This window comes from Halichoeres trimaculatus, unplaced genomic scaffold, assembly GCF_033239565.1.
Source record: "Halichoeres trimaculatus isolate MK-OKI-2021-1 unplaced genomic scaffold, fHalTri1.1 fHalTri1_scaffold_7, whole genome shotgun sequence".
Taxonomy (NCBI): domain Eukaryota; kingdom Metazoa; phylum Chordata; class Actinopteri; order Labriformes; family Labridae; genus Halichoeres; species Halichoeres trimaculatus.
In genome coordinates this window covers 21,683,457-21,702,198 of record NW_027437185.1, presented here as the reverse complement: position 1 = coordinate 21,702,198, position 18,742 = coordinate 21,683,457, and the positions used below count along the sequence as shown (strand labels likewise).

The 18,742-nt window shown below is 41.5% G+C and overlaps 2 protein-coding genes across 7 annotated transcripts; one reads left to right on the top strand and one right to left on the bottom strand.

The window, feature by feature from the left end:
• Positions 1–8,089, top strand: LOC141792990 (sodium/potassium/calcium exchanger 3-like). 4 transcript variants are annotated; one of them, XM_074673267.1, is made up of 17 exons: positions 1–264; positions 499–597; positions 1,754–1,830; positions 1,918–1,992; positions 2,609–2,693; positions 3,619–3,722; positions 3,835–3,909; positions 4,001–4,026; positions 4,101–4,154; positions 4,298–4,434; positions 4,746–4,834; positions 5,516–5,759; positions 6,175–6,341; positions 6,432–6,546; positions 6,689–6,801; positions 7,128–7,193; positions 7,330–8,089. In XM_074673267.1, exons 1-17 carry the CDS (start codon positions 156–158, stop codon positions 7,438–7,440), a joined length of 1,746 nt encoding a protein of 581 aa, XP_074529368.1. In that variant the 5' UTR covers positions 1–155; the 3' UTR covers positions 7,441–8,089. The 4 variants fall into 4 exon arrangements, with proteins under 4 accessions (XP_074529368.1, XP_074529366.1, XP_074529367.1 ...); XM_074673265.1 differs by having other exon boundaries at positions 4,298–4,452; XM_074673266.1 differs by lacking the exons at positions 7,128–7,193; positions 7,330–8,089 and having other exon boundaries at positions 6,689–7,121.
• Positions 8,090–10,325: 2,236 nt separating this feature from the next.
• On the bottom strand, positions 10,326–18,725 carry dpf2l (D4, zinc and double PHD fingers family 2, like). 3 transcript variants are annotated; one of them, XM_074674282.1, is made up of 11 exons: positions 18,647–18,725; positions 17,368–17,528; positions 16,958–17,065; positions 15,982–16,175; positions 15,527–15,619; positions 15,034–15,118; positions 14,419–14,553; positions 13,692–13,823; positions 13,270–13,382; positions 12,945–13,026; positions 10,326–11,948 (listed from the first exon to the last, which is right to left on the bottom strand). In XM_074674282.1, exons 1-11 carry the CDS (start codon positions 18,676–18,678, stop codon positions 11,863–11,865), a joined length of 1,221 nt encoding a protein of 406 aa, XP_074530383.1. In that variant the 5' UTR covers positions 18,679–18,725; the 3' UTR covers positions 10,326–11,862. The 3 variants fall into 3 exon arrangements, with proteins under 3 accessions (XP_074530383.1, XP_074530382.1, XP_074530384.1); XM_074674281.1 differs by having other exon boundaries at positions 10,327–11,948; positions 15,982–16,178; XM_074674283.1 differs by lacking the exon at positions 14,419–14,553 and having other exon boundaries at positions 10,328–11,948; positions 15,982–16,178.
• Between the last annotated feature and the right edge of the window lie 17 nt (positions 18,726–18,742).

The following is an 18,742-nucleotide window of genomic DNA, read 5'->3' as shown; positions in this document are numbered from 1 at the left end:
CCACGGCTAAACCATCTCGATAACGGTAATCAGGGATACCGGAGAAAAAGACTCGTAGAGCAGTCTGAGTGAAGGGACTGGACTGACAGTGGTGAGCAGGATCGAAGGCAGCGTCGACGACATGTTCTGAGAGAAGAGCGGCGGCGTCTGGCGGGATGAAGGCGCCGAGGAGACCGAGGCAGACGCGCCTCCTCCCGCGGTTGTGCGTCTGCGGGGTCGGACTGCTCGCAGCCACCTGGATTCTCCACTTAAATGATACATCAGGTAGGCTACTGCTCTGTGAATAAAGAATTTGATTCTGGAAAGTTAAAAAAAAATCATGCATGCAAAATACTCACTGAAAATATTTAATTATGCAGTTGTTAACTTATAATCTTGAAGGAATATTTTGTCTCTTCAACATAAAAAAACAACACCAAGAATATTACAAATCTAATCTTTAACACCTATTGATAACATGTCGTTACAATATTAAACATTGATGTCAAATCCCTGTAGGTGCACATGGACCCTCAGCAGATAGAGACATCACCCTCTTTAAAAGAGAGCTCTTCCAGGAAAAAGAGGCCAACAACACTGGCACTCTTTCTGCATCTGGTGAGACATTTTACCACTGCATGTCTGTATAACTGGATTAACAGAGGAAGGTTTCAGTTTCAGCAAGACAGAAGATGAAGTACCCAGAGACCATGAAGAAATGTTAAACCATTTGCAGGATTAAGTACAGATATAAGTGCAATAATCTTACTACATTCTGTGCATTTTCACCCTTCTCTGTACACCGATCAACCTCATCCTTCATTACCTCAAACTCTGCACATCCACATCTTTAAACACAGCTGTGGCTTTGAGGGGACCTGGTTGCTAGGAAACTGAATGCTGAGTTTGTGGTCGAATTCTGCTCTGCACTTGAAGCTGTTTAAGTATCTGCCCTACTGTAATGACCTCCTGATTAGTGGTCTCTTATCAAGGTGTGTGCGGATCTCTTTGACTGATTAAGAGAGACCATGGCAGCACCTTAGAAACTGATGTTGGATGAAGAGGATTTATTTCCTGTCATCTTACTTCTGTGGGGAAATGCATATTTTTCCCCTAAGAAATATGTCTTTAAACATGTCTTTCTCAAGATCAGCATTTTGATTTTGAAGATAAAAACACACAGTTTGATGAGTGTGTAAAGAGAACCATATGACCAGTTGCCAAAACATCACACTATCCCTACATGTGATGCACAACGGTGCCTCTGTGCAGCATCTTATCCACTTTTGTCACACCTCTTCCACTTGCACGGTTTGTGTCCCTCTGAAGGAGAAGTTTCCACTTAATCAGACAACCTTGTTGGGTAAGTCACCTGTGGGGGAGTGTTCCAGATTACTGTTTTGCACTGCCTCATTATAAAAGCTTTCTTTATGATCCAGTGAGCTGTGGTAGCGGTTTCAGCTCATGTGAAAACAGTGCAGCCTTGCTCTGCAACAGTCTTGTAGTAAGAAGTGTGACTGTAAGGCAGTGTCAACCTCAGCCATATTAGATGCCTCTGAAAGTTGACTATACATGAAAAAGCAGGGAAAGAATGCCAACATAAGCATCTCGGTGGAGCTAACACAAATCAACAAAAAGTCTCACATTTTACATCCATTTGCACACGTTGGGCTACTCACATTCTCAGTTTCCAGTGTCATCAAATACTCACTCACTTCAGCTTTTGTTTCTTACTTTACACATCATGAAGTTTCTCTCTGTCTTTCTTCTCCAGCTATCGGTGATTTCCCTGATGACGTCTTCACTCTACAGCAGAGGAGACATGGAGCGGTGCTCCTTCATCTTCTTTGTGTGAGTGTCTGCACTCTAAATGGCAGAAGCTTTCCTTTTCTGCACGAAACTCACTGACAAACACATATGTGCTCTTTTTCTCCCCAGGCTATTTACATGTTTCATGCACTGGCCATCGTGTGTGATGTTTACTTTGTGCCATCCCTGGAAAAAATATCAGAGGTATTCCCTAATAACATTTGTTGTTGTGATTTGTTCAGTGATAAATGGGAGAAAAGTGGTTACATAAAATCTATTAATGACTTTAAAAAGTATCAAGGTTTATATGTTGTGATTTGTTCTTAAGTTGTTAAAGTCCTGGTTGAAATTTTACTTCCTTCTGTACAAAAGACAGAAACTAACACGTTTTGCTTCCTCTGACTGACACTGAGCTTTTTAGTTCTATGTGAAACACATGGTCGAGGGTATTTTTATTGTCTTTTTTGTCATTTTTTAAATCAAAATCTTTCTCTGATATTAAAGATTTTGAATCACAGTATTCAAACACAAGTGCATAACACTATTGTTTGTATATTTTCCAAATGGTTATGACCCAAGCATGTTGAGTCAATGCAATTAATACTACAACTCCCTTATTTATTACGTTTAATAACACTTGGAACCTGTGCCATAGAATGACTGGCTTGTTTGGATAAAGTTTTAATTTTAAAATGATTCTTACTATTTTAGCTACAAAAAAACAGTTCATAACATCAATTTGACCACACACTGTCAAATAGAAAAATAAATATTACCATTGGCCTTTAACTTCATTCAAACACTCATTTGTTTTTTCTAGAACCTACAGCTGAGTCAGGATGTTGCTGGAGCAACCTTCATGGCAGCTGGAAGCTCCGCCCCTGAGCTCTTTACCTCTCTGATTGGTCAGTATATGGCTCTTTTTTTACCTATCAACATATCTCCGTGCCCTTCCTACATTGTGAAATAAGCAAAGTTACTGTATGCCTTTGGAAGAATGACTTATGATGTAAGAAGTACCCCACAGAGGTTTCTTTCAACATGGCTTGACTGGACTGATTGCTTCATCAGCATTGAGTGCCTGCACTCCTCTTCACGTTATCTTCACCATATGAGAGCAGGCAAAGTCAAGTGTGTGTAGGTAGAAGCAGATTATGTGAGGCCTTAATAGACACAAACAGAGGCACGAAGATGAGCATTTTATAATTTGCGGAACTTCTTGCCAGCTTACCTTTAGTGGCTGATTTTCTCTCAGATTTTCTCAGCTTACATTCAGTCGAGATGAACAGGATTTCTTTGGGAAAAATTATTGATCAAATATAGTCTTACTGATAACAAAGTGTTGATATTATTCACAAATTATGTTGCTCACAGAGAGAAGCAGGAGTAGGGTGTTCAAAAATATGAGAAACTAAAAACCTATGGAAGATATGTCTTGAAAACAATCAATAGAAAACAGTCACTAATATATGTTTTTTTGTTGTTGTGTGTCTGCGATTTATCAAACTAGATGAGATCATAATTATGTGAAGAAACTTTTTAGTAAATCTTTGAAGCTTGATGAAATTTCCAGGTAAATTGCTAAACTAAAAATGCTGGTGGTAAACATAGTGACTTGAGGCCTCTATAAGCAGCACAAGAGGCGGTTGCACAAGATATAAGATATCTGAACAGCATTCTTCCCCTGCAGCTACGAACCAGAAATGTATTAGTCACGCTTAAAGTTAAAAAAGTTATAATTATAATGCTCCTCTATTTGTTACTGGTAGTCACATCAGTTGGATTTTGTGCATGATTTTGGTCTCACTCTTTGCCTTCTTGTGTTTTTAGGGGTGTTTATCACAAAGGGAGATGTAGGTGTTGGTACTATTGTTGGATCAGCTGTTTTTAATATCCTGGTTATCATCGGCATCTGTGGCATCTTCGCTGGTCAGGTAAACACGCTGTGGCAGGACCTGAATATGATTCAGTGAGTACATCTTGCATCCTGCTGCGTTTGTTTGATTAAATGAATGGAGATGTTCTCGGTGTGTGTTCTCTCTTCAGCCGATCTCTCTCAGCTGGTGGCCTTTGTTCAGGGACGCTGTCTTCTACATCCTGTCCATAGTGGTGCTCATTCTGGTGAGAAATTCTCCTGTCAAAAAAAAAGAATTGACAGAAAGACATGTTGTCTTTTCAGTAGTAATAGAATCTGTTTCCTTTTTAATTGCAGGTTATCTTTGATGAAAAAGTCCAGTGGTAAGTCTTACAAACCGTATTTCCTCATAAGATCATTCTACAATAGTGTGAATGAATCTGAATTGGTGTTTCAGGTGGGAGACCATTATCCTGATTTCAATGTACGGTGTCTACATCCTCATCATGAAGTAAGCCTCTGTCTTCTTTGTTCACATTATTCAGTACTGTCATATTTGTTTGTTTTTTTGTCCCTGTATTGATCAAAAAAGGTTTCCTTCTTACTGAAGACACATTATCTTGTGTTTGTGTGTGTTTCTTGTTTCTTGTCAAGGTTCAACAGATCTCTTCACAGCCTGGTGGAGAGACACTGCAGCAGAGCAGGTCAGCCGTGTCTGAGCAGTCTGCGAAGGACCACTGCTGTCGGTAGCATTGGGGACTGTGACAACGACATGGTGCCGCTGAAGCCAGGTGCAGGAGCTCGTGTTTGTACGTGTACATGTGCTCATCCAAAGCATCACATTGTTCCCTCATTCTTTGGGCAGTTTTCAGCAGACCTAGTGACACAATTAGGGCTGCTTTTCAAATCCATCTCTGCTCCCCTGTGGATATCAAAACTACTGAAATAGAAGTAGACCTCTTTGATGTACATGATTTGTGATGTACTGACTCCATCACTCCATCACTTCATCACTCTGTCCTCTTTGTCTCCCATAATCCTCCTCCCCCTTCCTACACCTGTCTCCTGCTAACCCTTTTTTATCTACTAACACTTCTCCCAGATTCCAGTGTGGTGGCCGGACAGGATTCAGGGGTGGTGATGGTGGATGAGCTGCTGAACAGACACCCCCATCAGCTCTCCTTCTCAGAGGCAAGCCTCCGCCTTCTCATCACCCCGCATTTCCCCCCCTTCACCCGCCTGCGCATGGCAGGACGCATGGTCATCAATGAGGTACACTGCACGCTGCTCGCACCAGCATCACATTACATAAGGTCCCCCCTGGTTACACCAGCTCGGACGTTGGTGAGAATCATCACACACTCTCCTGGAGATCTGCTTTACCTTTAGATTACAGACCTCTGAATTACAGGGCGAAGGAGAAAAACTGCACATCTGTACACGATGACTAATTGTTGTTTGGCATTGGTTTATGGTTCCTCTAGCTCTTATATAGTTTTGTTAAACTTGGTAACTTCTTATCACCAGCTGAGTACTCTCAGGTAACTCAAAGATCTTCTCCTACACACTAACAGAAGGCTTTTTTATGCATGATGTTATACCAAACACAAAGCAAATCTACTCCCTTTTAATCCTTGCTCTCCTGCAAATATGCTTGCCATTCCCAAACCCAAGATGAAACCGCAAGTGCTGCTCTTGCTCTGTTCCTTGCCCTTGATCAATGCTTCCCAGCTCCCTCCTGGCTGCCTGATCACCCCCCCTTTGCTGCTACTCATATCAGATGAAGTCATTTACATAAGCTTGCTGCAGTGCTCCCCACCTAATTTTGTTTCTTCTTTTATTTCTCCGACTTCATCCTGCTCCCTGCCTCAGAGGCAGAGGCTGATTAGAGCCCGGGGAGGCTCCGAGGAGGGAGGAGCTTCAGGGGATGAAGGTGTTGGTGCTAATGGGACTGTGGTTGAGGGAAACAAGCAGCCGCCAGAGGTAGAGAGGGATAAAGAGACGATGGGAGAGACAGATGGGGGTGCGCAGCCAAAAGACGAGGAGGAGGAGGAAGAGGAAGAGCAGGAGGAAGGAGATGAAGAAAATGCTCTTTTCAAACCCTTCGACCTACCAGGTGTGGAGGTCTTAATTTCACCATCAATTGTCTTTCGAATGTAGGGAAGTCTTTAACCCATTTTTCTAAGACCCAAGTCTGCCATTAGCATATATAATTCATACATGTTCAATTTTCTTGTCTAACTCAGCAAAAACTGTAAAAGATTAACACTTGAAACCCGTGTAATGCACTAAACCACAGGCTGTCACCTGTGTATGTCTCAGAAACTGTCATAGATTATTCTGGAGCAAACAGGACCGATCCCTCTTTGCTGTTTTCACTGTTGATGATTATTTAGGGCTGTGTTGCTGATGAAGCTAATTAAAAAGGGATGATACTCAGACTGAGCCACATGAATCATTTAGAAGTTAGATGAATTTGTAATGATATATGTTGGTGTGCACAATGTATGTGTGTGTGTGTGTTTACTCAGATGGTTGGTGTTCACGTGTGAAGTGGCTTCTCTCATGGCCGCTGAGCGTCCTGCTTTACTGCTCCATCCCCAACTGTACCCTGCCGCGCTGGGAGAGCTGGTACCTGCTCACTTTCCTGTCGTCCACGCTCTGGATAGCCCTCTTCTCCTACCTCATGGTCTGGATGGTAGGAAACCAGTCCTTGAGCAGCAAACTGTTACACAGTCTGACTCACATTCAAACAAATTCACACACGCGGGCTCTGTCCTCTGTGCAGGTGACCATCATCAGCTATACACTTGGAATCCCAGAAGTCCTCATGGGCATCACTTTTTTGGCAGCTGGCACCAGTGTCCCTGACTGTATGGCCAGCCTCATCGTCGCCCGACAAGGTGTGTGACAGTGTGTGTGTGTGTGTGTGTGGAGCTTTTATTTTGATCAAGTGAGCTTATGATGAAAAGGCAGGGAAGAGATTCAAAGTCATTCTGAAAATCAGAATAATAGTTTGCTTGCATTTTTAATCCTTGGTTGCAGGAATGGGGGACATGGCTGTGTCAAACTCCATTGGCAGTAACATTTTTGATGTGCTGCTGGGCCTGGGCTTCCCCTGGGCACTGAGGACTCTCATTGTCAGCTACGGATCAGTGGTAAAACAGCTGCTTTTTATTCTGTCTGATATCTCATACAACAGTAAATGCATGATTATTAATCATGTATGTCCTTCTTTTTATCTTTCACTGTCTTTTCACTTACATACGAATAAGACAAAAAATGACCCCCAATGGTCCAAATGTCTGGGAGGATATTGGGAGCTGAATTGTTCCTGACACTTCAGTATCAAAAAGCCTCTAAATGTGAATGAACTGAAACAAAGCATTCTGTTATCAATCCACACTTTTTAAAACTTAATGAGACACACAGTCCATAAGATGTTTTAAATCTAAATTTGAACACAGCTATCTTTTCTCCGTAGGTGACAATAAACAGCAGGGGCCTGGTGTACTCTGTGATCCTGCTGTTGGCCTCCGTCACCCTCACTGTGAGTAGACGTTCATTCTCCACTGACTGTCATCTTCCTTGCTAAACATGCGTTTATTGATCAAATTTCAGAAAATGAGATTGTGATTTTGACTTTGGGATAGGGAGTGCAGCTTTCTTTTCTCTTTCTGTCTCAGGTCTTGTGTGTCCATCTGAACTGCTGGAGGTTGGACCGCAGGCTTGGACTCTGTCTTCTTCTGCTCTATGCCATTTTCCTCCTCTGCTCCATCGGCTTTGAGAGGCTTTAGATGACACGCTTTCGACGTACAGAGTACCACAAACAAGCCATCTGACTTCCACATTTCCTGCAGCCATTCTTGATAACATGTATGGACAGATGACTTTTCGTTTTGTTTCACATTTTGAAAGCTGCTTTGTTTACTTTTGATAAATAAGTATTTGACATCACTTTGTACTGAGCACTTTCAGCACAGTTTTTAGAAATCAAACCCAGCTAATGATGCACTATATGAAAATATAAAGTATTGGATTTGTATTCTATAACTAAGAACATTGAACAAGAAATACCAGAGTGTGTTAGTTTACTTATTGATACTGAATGACTGCCACAAGTAACCTCAAAAAACAGAGAACTATGTGTTAGTTTATATTGTTGCTTCTCAGTGAGTATACTTTTGTTTTGTCGAGTTTTCATCACGCAGTTGTAAACAACATAGCATGGCTAATCATCACGCTCCAGACATTTGCACTTAAGCCACTGTTGTCTTAGTCTTTTGCGTAACAAGCCCCCTTTGTTCTACCAAAAGCTCTGCAGCGTAGGTCGAGGTGTTTTTGTTCAGGAAGAAATGCGACAGTATGCTTTAAGGTGTTTTTTGAGTGTCTGTGTTTTGAGAGAGTCTCCGAGTGTGTGTTGTTGAGTGCAATAAAAAAGTTTTATCCAGTAAATTGAATTTTTTCACAAATCTTCATTCTGAAAAATTCTGCAATTCAAAAACACGTGCATCATTAGATCATGTTGTTATGATGGCCTTATTTAAATGATGCAGCTTGATGAGTGGAAGGGTTTGTTTACCGTTTATGTTAATGAGCAGATTTTGCAGCAGGGGTCTCAAAGAGGGCCGGGGGCACATATGGCTCACAAAGCCATTTCATACAGTCCGCCACTTGATGATAATAATATACAGGGAAACCCAGCTGGCTGCATTCATGGCCTGGTGATCATAATCACCCAGTGAACCCCTAGTGAACCCAATCAGGACCAACACAAATATTGGACACCCTGCCGATGTCCTCGGACGTCGATAAGCAAAATGTCTCTTTAGAAGGCCAAAAAAAGGTTAATGTTGCACATAAAGTGTCTCAGGACAAGTGGAAGATTGATTTTTTCCTGTTGAGATTGAAGAGAATTACACCTGTTTCACATGCAAAGAGAAACTTTCCATTATCAGGAATATAACCCCACACAGGAGCAGACCTGTGTTCTCACGTTTTATTTACGAAATTAGGTCTTGTGTTCATAGAACAGAACAGAACAGAACAGAATAGAGGGGAAATTTAGGAGTCACAGCAGCAATACAAGAAAACAAACGTAAGAAAGTGTATGAAAAGTGCAAAAAGGTCCATAACAAGATAGATGATGACAGCTTGTCCATCATTCTCCAGTTCAGCCAGCCTCCACCTCCACAGGGTCCAGGACTGCGCTTCTTCAGCAGTCTGTTCAGTCTTTGTCTCCTGGATCCTGTCTGCTCACAGCAGGTGAAGCTCTACCAATGTGGTGTTAGTGTCTGATGTTAGCTCTGTTAGCCATGTCTGTGGATAGCATGATGCTACTTTGCCTTCTGGTATTCTCCCTGTTGCTAGGTTAGCACGGCGAGCTCGTCCATCGTATTGGACATAGATCTTATGTTCCCAATAACAACGGATGGAAGGACAGGTCGATGTCGTCACTTCTTAGCTTACATCTGAGAACCAGCACGTCGTCCTCATGTCCTTCTTCTCACCTTGTGGGAAGACATCAGGCCTTGCACCAGTTAGCATTTACATGCTAAAGGCTGCTAATATCTGGTTTCACACGCAAACAATTCAGCCATGGTTACATGTAGGAGCTCCAGACAAACACAGGAGCAATAATGATAAAAAAAAATATCACTGAAGACACAACCAGTTTAGTGTCTATGACTAGCAAATGAACCATACAAAATAATGATCCACTCCAAATGCAAAAATGACGAAAAAGAGATGAAAAATTACAAGAAACAGACAAAGAAGAGAGAGCTGCTGTAATAGGCAGCCACAACAGGGTGGCACTATACATTTCCCATTAATTTATGCTTTATCTTCCCACAAGATTTGTTAAAAGCACTTTATAGTAGATGCATGAATGAGTTATTTAATTGTGTTCAGCAGCAGCAGAAATGGTCACAATCAGTACAAGAAAATATAAAAGTGCATGTCTAAGTATAGTCTATGGTTTCAGTAAAAGCCGAGTTCATAGATGCCAAAACCCTTGATTCCAATTCCTTAGGTCAGAAAAACAAAACCAGATTATAGATAGAAACTTTAAATGTGGGATCTAAGGGACTAATATGAGAATATATATATATTTGAAACGCAGGAGCAAATGCCTCCCCCTCACACAGTGTTATTCAATAAACAAACTGACTGATAGCAAGCATTCAGCAAGAAAAGACAAGTAAGTGTAAAAGAATTCATGTTAAGAAGTACAGTTTTTTACCCCAACGTAATTTGAGTTTCAAACTCCTGTTTCAAAAACAAATTTTAAGTATTGAAATTGTGTCTGAAACAAAGTAGAACTTAAAAGAGACTACAGGGCAGAATGCATTTTTTTTTATCCTGGACTGAAAAAAATTGTTATACACATTCAGCTGTACGAGTGAATACCAGCCAATGTCCCTTCAAAGCTGCATTCAACTTAAAAGTTTGCTCTGATATAAAGATGATTTTCATGCAAATGTGGTTCTCACTTTCATACACAGCTTTTTTCTCCTCAACTTTACTCAGCCCACCTTTGTCAGAGGATAGAAAGTCGACTCACCCTAATCAAAATACTCAGCTTAATATAAAGTAATGCTTTAAGTTAAAGAAGTAAAGCAATTATGAGGAAACAATATTCAAAGTGATTTTTATTTGAGTCAGGCTAAATAATCTTCAATACCAAAGAAATGAAAAAATAAAAATAGTACAACAAAGTACATCATTATACAAATACTCAAAATGGAGGTCTGACATATCAGAATAACCAAATAAATTCAAACATGTCACAGTCATAACAAAAAATAGAAAAGTCAATACAGTACATAAAATGTATCAGGAGCTATATACTTGGAAGTGTTGAATACCATAGACTTTACAAAATTCTACTAGAAAAACTCCCAGTACCAATGGAATATTAGGTAATATAAAATGTAAAAAACAAAACAAAAACAAGACAACAACAACAGCAACAAAACAAATCACATGATATGAGTGAGTGTGCATTCATTCTGGTGCAATCTGCATGCAAACCCAGCGTAGAGTGACAAACCATAAAAAGCAGCTACAGTTGAAAGATCCTGTCGTCTGTTTGACAGCGGGCGGTAGTTTGGATGTCACTGCCAAACACTTTCTAAAAAGCTTGCACAAACAATCTTTGAGAAAAGGATGCACCATTATGGTTACTTTTTAACTGGACGTGCAGCAGGACACTGTGTTTTCTGACTTGTGTCAGGTTTTTTAAAATATGACACTTAAGCTGAAATGTTCTGTACCATGAGAATACCTTTGAGTACACAATCTGTCAGTGTTTGGATAACTGAATGAAAGAAAAGAAGAAAAGTTGGTTTGGTGCATCCCTTAAAGTGGCAATGTCAAAGGTTTTGTGCTAACTGCTCAACAAGTCAAAGGCAAAGTATTTTGTTGGCAAAAAAAGATCAAGAATGTTTCAGTCCCACTGATTTTAAATTGACACAAAGACTTTTTGGATTTGATGAACTCCTCAGCTCTTTTTGTGGTGAAATCAGTGAGATGCGGTGCTGGACCTTGGCACTGACTGGCTCCCTAAGGGAAACTGAATTGAAACAAAACGCTCCAATCAGACAAAAGTACACAGATGAATGCCACTACAAAAGTCCACTAGTAACCAGAACAATAACAATAGTAAGAATAATAATTCTCTGTGACTATGAGGGAGGCCGCTTTTTTCTTTTGTCCTCATTCAGGGAGTAAAAATAAAAGATTTGGCAGAAGACAATCGGGGATGTCCTCACAGTCTGTACTGTGTTTCTCAGAGTAAAAGGGTGTCGATAATTAACTGTGATGCTAATCTATTTGTTCCTGGGAGCTCCCATGGAGACAGCAGTTACTATGGTTACTGCATGCTCTCTGCCTCTTTCTCTATCGTGTGTAACAGTCCAGTTGAAGGAGTGTGACTATACCGTGTATTGTGCACAATGTGGATGTGTTTGACAGAAAGCCTCGGGGGGCTTTACAGGCAGGTTGGTAGTGATATTTTAACCCCGTGTTGACGGATCCCCCACTGATGCTGCAGGTATTAAGACTCGTGAAGCTGATCTGAGATCTGGCTTGGCTACATCCAGACAGAGCCTGGAGCTCCGAACTCAGCAGAGGTTCGACTTCCCATCAGGAGGAGGAGGAAGGTGTGAGGGTTGGGTGTTTTGTATGGAGAAGGGGTGGGACTAGCTGCTGTGGTGTCACTCCGAGACAGAGTTCTGGTTCTGCTGGTATATGGAGGCTTTGTCTTTTAGAAGGGCCAGGCACAGGTGGCAGCTCCAGCTCCCTGTAAGACACATGAGAATAATTAGACTCTACTGTGGAAAGACAGCATCAGCTTGTCTATAATACCCTGGAGGCATTACTTTATTCTGTAGATCACGTTTTAAGAAGTACAACATGCATCAAACACACAAAATGTTTTTTTAAATAGCAATATAGAAACTAAGCATGTAACTGAGGGTAAAAAAAACTGCATCATCATTACTGCAAAATTTACAGTAAGCTTATCATTTTATTGGAGTAAATTAGGAACAAGTAATATAACCAGATTAAAAACTGGCCAATCCATCTCTGAGTCACAGTTTTTTTTATGTTTATGTTTGGTGTTCTGCAGAAGTTTAAACTCATATCCCTCTCTCTCAGTTTTTATTCATTCTGAGTTCAGCACAGCGCCAAACCTTTTAATCTTTAACTCTCAATGAGTCTGGACCCTGTACCTCACAGGCCTGTGGTCAGACCTGTGGACTGGACTCTGTGTGTTTTGAGCTGCAGTCAAAACGAGACCCAGCCTCTTGCCTGGTCAGGCTAAACTGAATTAAGACGGTCCGGTTAAAAGAAGATTCTCTGCTTACGTCACAAAGTGTTAACGTTCCTGTGGGTTTTACACATCACTGCTCTTGTCACCAATCAGTGGGTAAGTATCTGGCTGTCCACACAGCACATCTCAAGTAACTTTAACACCATCACCATCATTTCAAAGATAGTTTCAAGTTTTGGTGCATTTGTATTCTTTAACACTTGTACTTTTAAATCCTATTTTGAAATCTTTTCTGAATTGCTGTGAAAAGAATCATATGATAGGATGAAGGATGTAACACATGCATTTTTCATGGCCTGGGAAAACAGAGATGGTTTTGTTGGCAGCATTAGAGGGACAGTGGGCTGCATTCCTGATATCAATATGTGCCACTATTATTTTAATTGGACACATTCATTCATGTTTGGGTTATAATCTAGTGGAGAGAGTTTAAAGGAGAAGTCTGCAGCCGAGTCAGCTTACCCTCTGGTGGTTCAGTCATGGGGGGACTCAGACAGTACATGTGGTAGCCTCGGTCACAGTCATCACAGAACAGCAGCTGATCCTACAAACATACAACATCACATTAAGTCGTCTGTGTTTTTAGTTCCTCAAACATTAGCATGAAGCTAAGGAGCACATTAAACCTTAATCCAGACAGAGCAACACCAAAAATTTGTTTTGTTTTTCTTTTCAAATGACCCACTGGCACAGCAATGTCCGAAGCAGGAAGACGTTCACAAACAAATCATCCATGCAAATACTTGAGGACATGTACAGTATGTCAAAATACCACATGTGTGCTTACATCGTTCTCTGAGGTGCCACAAACATTGCAACATTTGCACTCAATGCACTGCCAGCGGTAGGTCTTCACTGCAGCCATCATCACTGGTGTGAACTGGAGACATGTTGGGTGACCTGCAGGAGGGAGTGGATGGCAGAGGAAAGTTATCAGACAGAGGAATAAACACCTAAGGTGCTCTGGCTCTGACCATATGAAGAAATAACACAACGATGACAATGACTTTCTAAGGTGGGGTTGTATAGAAGTGGAACAACTAAGAAAAGCATAGTGAGGTGTGCTATCTTTCTTCCCTTTCTTTCCTTTCAAACACACAGGACAGTGAGTTTGAGGGATACACTGAAAGAGCTTGTCTCTCTGATTCAATATAAGCTACAACTGTTAGCACATTCAACTAATTACAAACTGTCTCAACAAGTTCTTACCTGAGCGGCCGCAGTCTGAGCAGGACACCAGCTCTTCTGACTGGCCTGTCTTCTGGTTTAAGGTGGAGTCTCCCAGACAGAAGTCACAATAATCATTGGGCAGGGCCAACCCATTGGGACCTTTTTTTGTTGCTGAGTGAGACAAGTGAAGAAAAAGTTGGTGCACTTTGATACAGCAGGTGTAGCTGAATTAGTTTAGCACTTTTTTCTCTAAGATGTTTTATGTAGTAACTGTCGGTGTAAATCACAACATTAAAAACTGAAGCAGCTTCACAAACCTGTTTGTCTCACATTAACCAACGACACCTTTTTATATCAATGACTGTCTGATGATGTACTGCAGCATGACCCAGAGTAATTACAAATGGCAACCGACAAAAACGCACTCACTGAATGAAGTCGCTTACACGATGTCACGTGCACCAAAGAAAACAGACAATTATGATGATGAGTTGGGGGACAAAAAAAAGATGAATATGTTAAAAAAATTACAGGATCCCAAACTGTGCGAGCAGATTTCAGGTTGGAAACACTGAGATTAATCCCCCTCGGGATTCAAACTCATCGTGAAAATCAAAAAAATAAAAGGAGCAGGATGAAAATATGAGGAATGAGAGAGAGCAAAATACTTTGTAAAAACACACACATGCTACACAGCATGCAACCAAACCTCCACTCCTCTCTCTTTCTTTCTCTATCTCTCTCTCAGCACAAGAGAGTGACTCACTCTTCTGCTCCTCAGGCTGGCGAGGAGTGGGTGGTGCCTCGATCTCCTCGCGGTCCTCGCCCTCCTCCTCCGCCAGGTGAGAGTGTGTATAGTGGTAGCTCAGGCCAGGGCGGTTCTTGTAGCGCTTCCCACAGACTGACACACACACATGGTCAAAAGTGTTATAGCAATGGCAGCAAATGTTAGCTACCATCCAAAAGGGTCCAAGGTGGAGTGACAGAGGAACGCTGCTCATCGCCCCCGACCAACTTTACACAGATATTTCCAAGTTGTTAATTTTGGGCAGCAAACTCCTTTTGTGGAGGTGAGCAGTTGCACAATGAGCTTTTATAGCCAGCAGGAAGTTAGAGAGCACACACTGAGCGGCATCTCAGGAAAAAACAAAAACAAAAAAAAAACAAAAACAAAAAACAAACAATAGAAACAAAAACAAAAAAGCAATCAGGCGAGAGCCATTTCTCCTATTTCTTTGCTGTCTCTGAAGTTCCAGAAAGGGTCTTTCAGCTCACACCATGCATGGCAGAAGGGTTGTTTTTGTCTTTCAGAGTAAAAAGCAAAAGCCTCTCTTGTTGACATGCATGACACACAGGCAGTGCAGAAGAAGCTTGTACTTACTATCACAGGCATATGGTTTGTCTCTCTCCTCCAGCGCAGCAGCTGCAGCCTCCTGTTTCTTCTTGCCGTTCTTGTCACTGCGACCCTGCAAGAGTCATGGACACGGTAAAATCTTTTGTCAAGGACAATATGAAACAAAGAATTGCTAGGAAGTCTTCAACCCAACCTTCAGATTTGGAGCCAATGAAGACATTTTTTAAGTGGTTGATGATCAGCAAACTAAGCTGCTTATGTCGATCAATAAATACACTAAGATGAAAAACCAATTGTGAGATAGGGCTGTTTCACCATTTGTGTATATAACTCCACGATTGATGCTTGGATTGCTTTGCAAAAGAATACTTTTCTCTCAATTTAAAAATCAACCCCAGAGCTTCCCGTCCTCATACCAGTAAAAAAAAGAAACCTAAACTGAGTTTAAAAACGTGTATATCCTCGAGAAAACTGATCATCTGGTACAAAACGGAGACTGCATGCACAAAAAGGCACACACCTTGGATTTACTCTTTCCTCGTCTCTTTGGGGTCTCATCCTCAAAGTCTTCATCATCTAGGTCGTCCAAGTAGTCGTCATGGTCCAAGACTCTCTGCAATGACAGAAGTAAATCTGGCTGTACACTGAATATAACATAATCAACCAAAAGACTCAGGTTGTGTTGGAAGAGTCTTTGTGTACGTTCCTCAGGGGAAATGTGGACATTACAACTTGTTGCTGGTAATTTCTGGTGCAAATCTGACCACTCTGGTATTTAATAGTGGGCAGTTTGTCAGTAGGTAACAGGTGATGCTGTCTGGTTAAGTGTGACGGTGTTAATCAAAGGATTTAAACAGGGGATACTGAGGTGGTGAAGGTGTTGAATCATGTGTTTGTCACTTTTGTTGTACATCCATGCTCCAGACCAGCTACACTGTCAGACAACAAGAGTGTTCAACTGTGTTTAAGCCGCACCTTACGGATACGCCCAGAGGAAGTGTGGGTGGTTGTTGAGGAGGCTGGAGGCTCTACAGTTGCAGCGTCATCCTCAGGATTACGGAGGTCTGTCGCTCCACTCCTCCTGTCGAGGGGCTCACCCTTAAGCAGGGCCTCTAGACTGCTGCCATCCACTGCCCCCAGTGTATCACGCTTCAACCCCAGCTCCAAATCTGCTGCACAAGAAAAACAACAGGAATGCATTTAAGGCCATCACAGAGAGACAGAAAACAACAACAGATTCTAAAATATCATGAATAAACAAAACCTCCCGATGCTAACCCAGGCCAGCATTACAACTGGCCCAGATGCATGACTGACAGACTTGGAGCCAGCTGATTGCTGATCATGCCACATGGTTTCACAACGTTTTCTTGTGACACTTGGGTTTTGTAAGTGGTTCTTGTCCACTTGTTCATTACTGCTACAGTATCAATGTCTTTTAGCGCCTGCAGACATTTGTTTATCGTGATGATCCACCCTGACAGCTTTACCACTGTAGCTCCTTCAACCATTTCCTCTGTACAGGGAGTTTACACTTGGGCGTCAGCAGCAGGGCACATTCCTCACGCTGGTATATTTTATCAAATGCTCTGGGACTAATCAATGTGCACGTCCACTGTTAGTCACTGTTACAGTGTTTCGCCTGGTGTGCCATTATTGGTCCTCAGATTCAAAACATTATCATCCTGCTGAAGGGCTCAACTTAATCAAAGTAAACTTGTCGAAGACGGAAGCTTGGTTTCACCATTTCTGAGCAACACATTAGCTGTGTAAAAGTAATATTCCTGGGCCATTTGATAAAATGATTGGGCCAGTGATTGAGTGGCAAAATTAGCTTACTGTCAACCCCTACTGCTTCAAATATTAATGGTAAAAACATTTTTTTGTTTTGCAGCATGAATGAACCTATTCCATATCTCTGGGGGATGGTATGATTTGCCTGATGTGATACCTGCTTTGAGAGGAGGGAAGGCCAAGCGTGGGTCCTCAGGTGGATGAGAACGTCGTTTCTTCCTCCAGCGCCGAGCAGGGTAGGTGTACAGCTGTCCTGGAGCGACACCTGATGTTTTACAGAGAAGTAAAAAGTTGGTAAAGTCTGAGGAAGAGCGATTCTGCTTGAAACGTCACTTACTTCTATTAAACTATTGTCTTGGGAGCTATTTTTGGTGTGTGGATCTCTTTACTCATTTTTCATTACAGAGAAGTACAAACACAAAAAATACAGTTGAACAAAGTTTTGACATGATCTTTAGTCTTGACTGAGGAAAGCATGTTTTGTCAGGCAAATGTTCTTTGTTTTAGAATGAAGTTTTAACTGGAGTAAATGTTGCACCGAGTACCATCAACATAAAATGTGTATACCTGCACTTCGGTGTCTCTTCTCCATCCAGATGTAACAGTTGGACTGGGCTACACCCGTCTGGGAGTCCAGAAAAGGCATTAGGATGCTGCGCTCGGCGCACAAACGAGCATTGTAACTATGACACTGCTCCATGGCGTCCCTGTAATATTGCTCTCCCAGCCTGGAATGAGAAAGTGGGACAATAATGGAGATGGAGATAAATTGGCCATACTTAGTTTTGCTTTTTTAAAACAACAAAGGAATAGGCAGCAAAAGATTACAGACAGAGAAATGGATTTACAGAAAGTGAGGCATTCCTTAATAACAACAATAATGTGAAAACTAATTTTCAAAAGGTCTGGGATAAATATATGTAAGTGGAGATATGTTTTGAAGGATGAATTCATATGTATATATTCCTTAAGCAATATCCCATTACCTATCCGCCTACACACATGCAGACTCGTTTTTAATGCAAAAAAAATCTCAGTGAGCTGATTCACATTAAACCAGTTAAACCGTTTGGTCTGTGCGTTCTGGCGTAGGGAAACGGTTTGCCTGGATCAAATTGCGGTAAATGGCACTGTTATGTGTCGACTTGTTTTAGGAGTTGTACCGTATTCATATATTATAATTTACAACTCTCGTCTTGTGAATGGGGATGAGGCGGGCAACTCTTGAGTAACCTACTGAGGCTACTCAGTTCTTTCAACCCACCTTAGACAAAGATTCCACATTTTCCCGACCTCCTTCCTTAATTTTATTACATTATCGTAAGAGGCTGTTGCTTTGAATGTAACATCATTTTATTTGTTAAACGGAGACATATTACCAAGATCTGTTTCATTTCAAAGCCCAACACAAACCACTACAATGGAGGGATGTCAGAACAAAAGGTTGATTGTTAGCAATACTCCAGTCAACAAGGCACCCGCCAAGGAGACAGTTTACTGTAAAATTAACTCTCTTCTACATCTACAGGGAGCTGGCTAGCAAGTGGCGAAGTACTGTGTGGGGAACCACTAATGTGAAGATTTCAGATGCTAAGTTTGGTATAAGTAGTGACTACAAGAGAGAGATCCTCAATTGATTCGCTTAGTCCACATTTGCCCACAGCTAAAAAGCTAACGTTAGCTCAGTGAATAACGTTATTCTCCAGGGACAAACATTGTACCCAGATTTCAAGAGGCAATGTTTGATTTTTTTAGTATAAGCAGGGGCATAATTGCGATTGACACACTCAACATTAACATCTGTTTTGCTGCTCGGTTCACTCTTACAATAAAAAGGTAGACTTACACTTTCACAACACTGTCGACGGCCGCCGCCATGTTTGCTTATTGCGGTTGTGTGAAGTGCCACTGCGCATGCGCACACACGTAATTGCCTGTTACT

Excerpts from the sequence above, each read along its gene's own strand:
- LOC141792990 (XM_074673264.1), top strand. The coding sequence starts at position 156 with ATGAAGGCGCCGAGGAGACCGAGGCAGACGCGCCTCCTCCCGCGGTTG. Across the intron at positions 598-1,753 it reads TGGCACTCTTTCTGCATCTG|CTATCGGTGATTTCCCTGAT; the intron begins GTGAGACATTTT and ends TTTCTTCTCCAG. Across the intron at positions 4,027-4,100 it reads TTTGATGAAAAAGTCCAGTG|GTGGGAGACCATTATCCTGA; the intron begins GTAAGTCTTACA and ends TTGGTGTTTCAG.
- dpf2l (XM_074674281.1), bottom strand. The coding sequence starts at position 18,678 with ATGGCGGCGGCCGTCGACAGTGTTGTGAAAGT. Across the intron at positions 15,620-15,981 it reads CCTCTGGGCGTATCCGTAAG|AGAGTCTTGGACCATGACGA; the intron begins GTGCGGCTTAAA and ends CTGTCATTGCAG. Across the intron at positions 13,383-13,691 it reads CTCAGACTGCGGCCGCTCAG|GTCACCCAACATGTCTCCAG; the intron begins GTAAGAACTTGT and ends TCCCTCCTGCAG.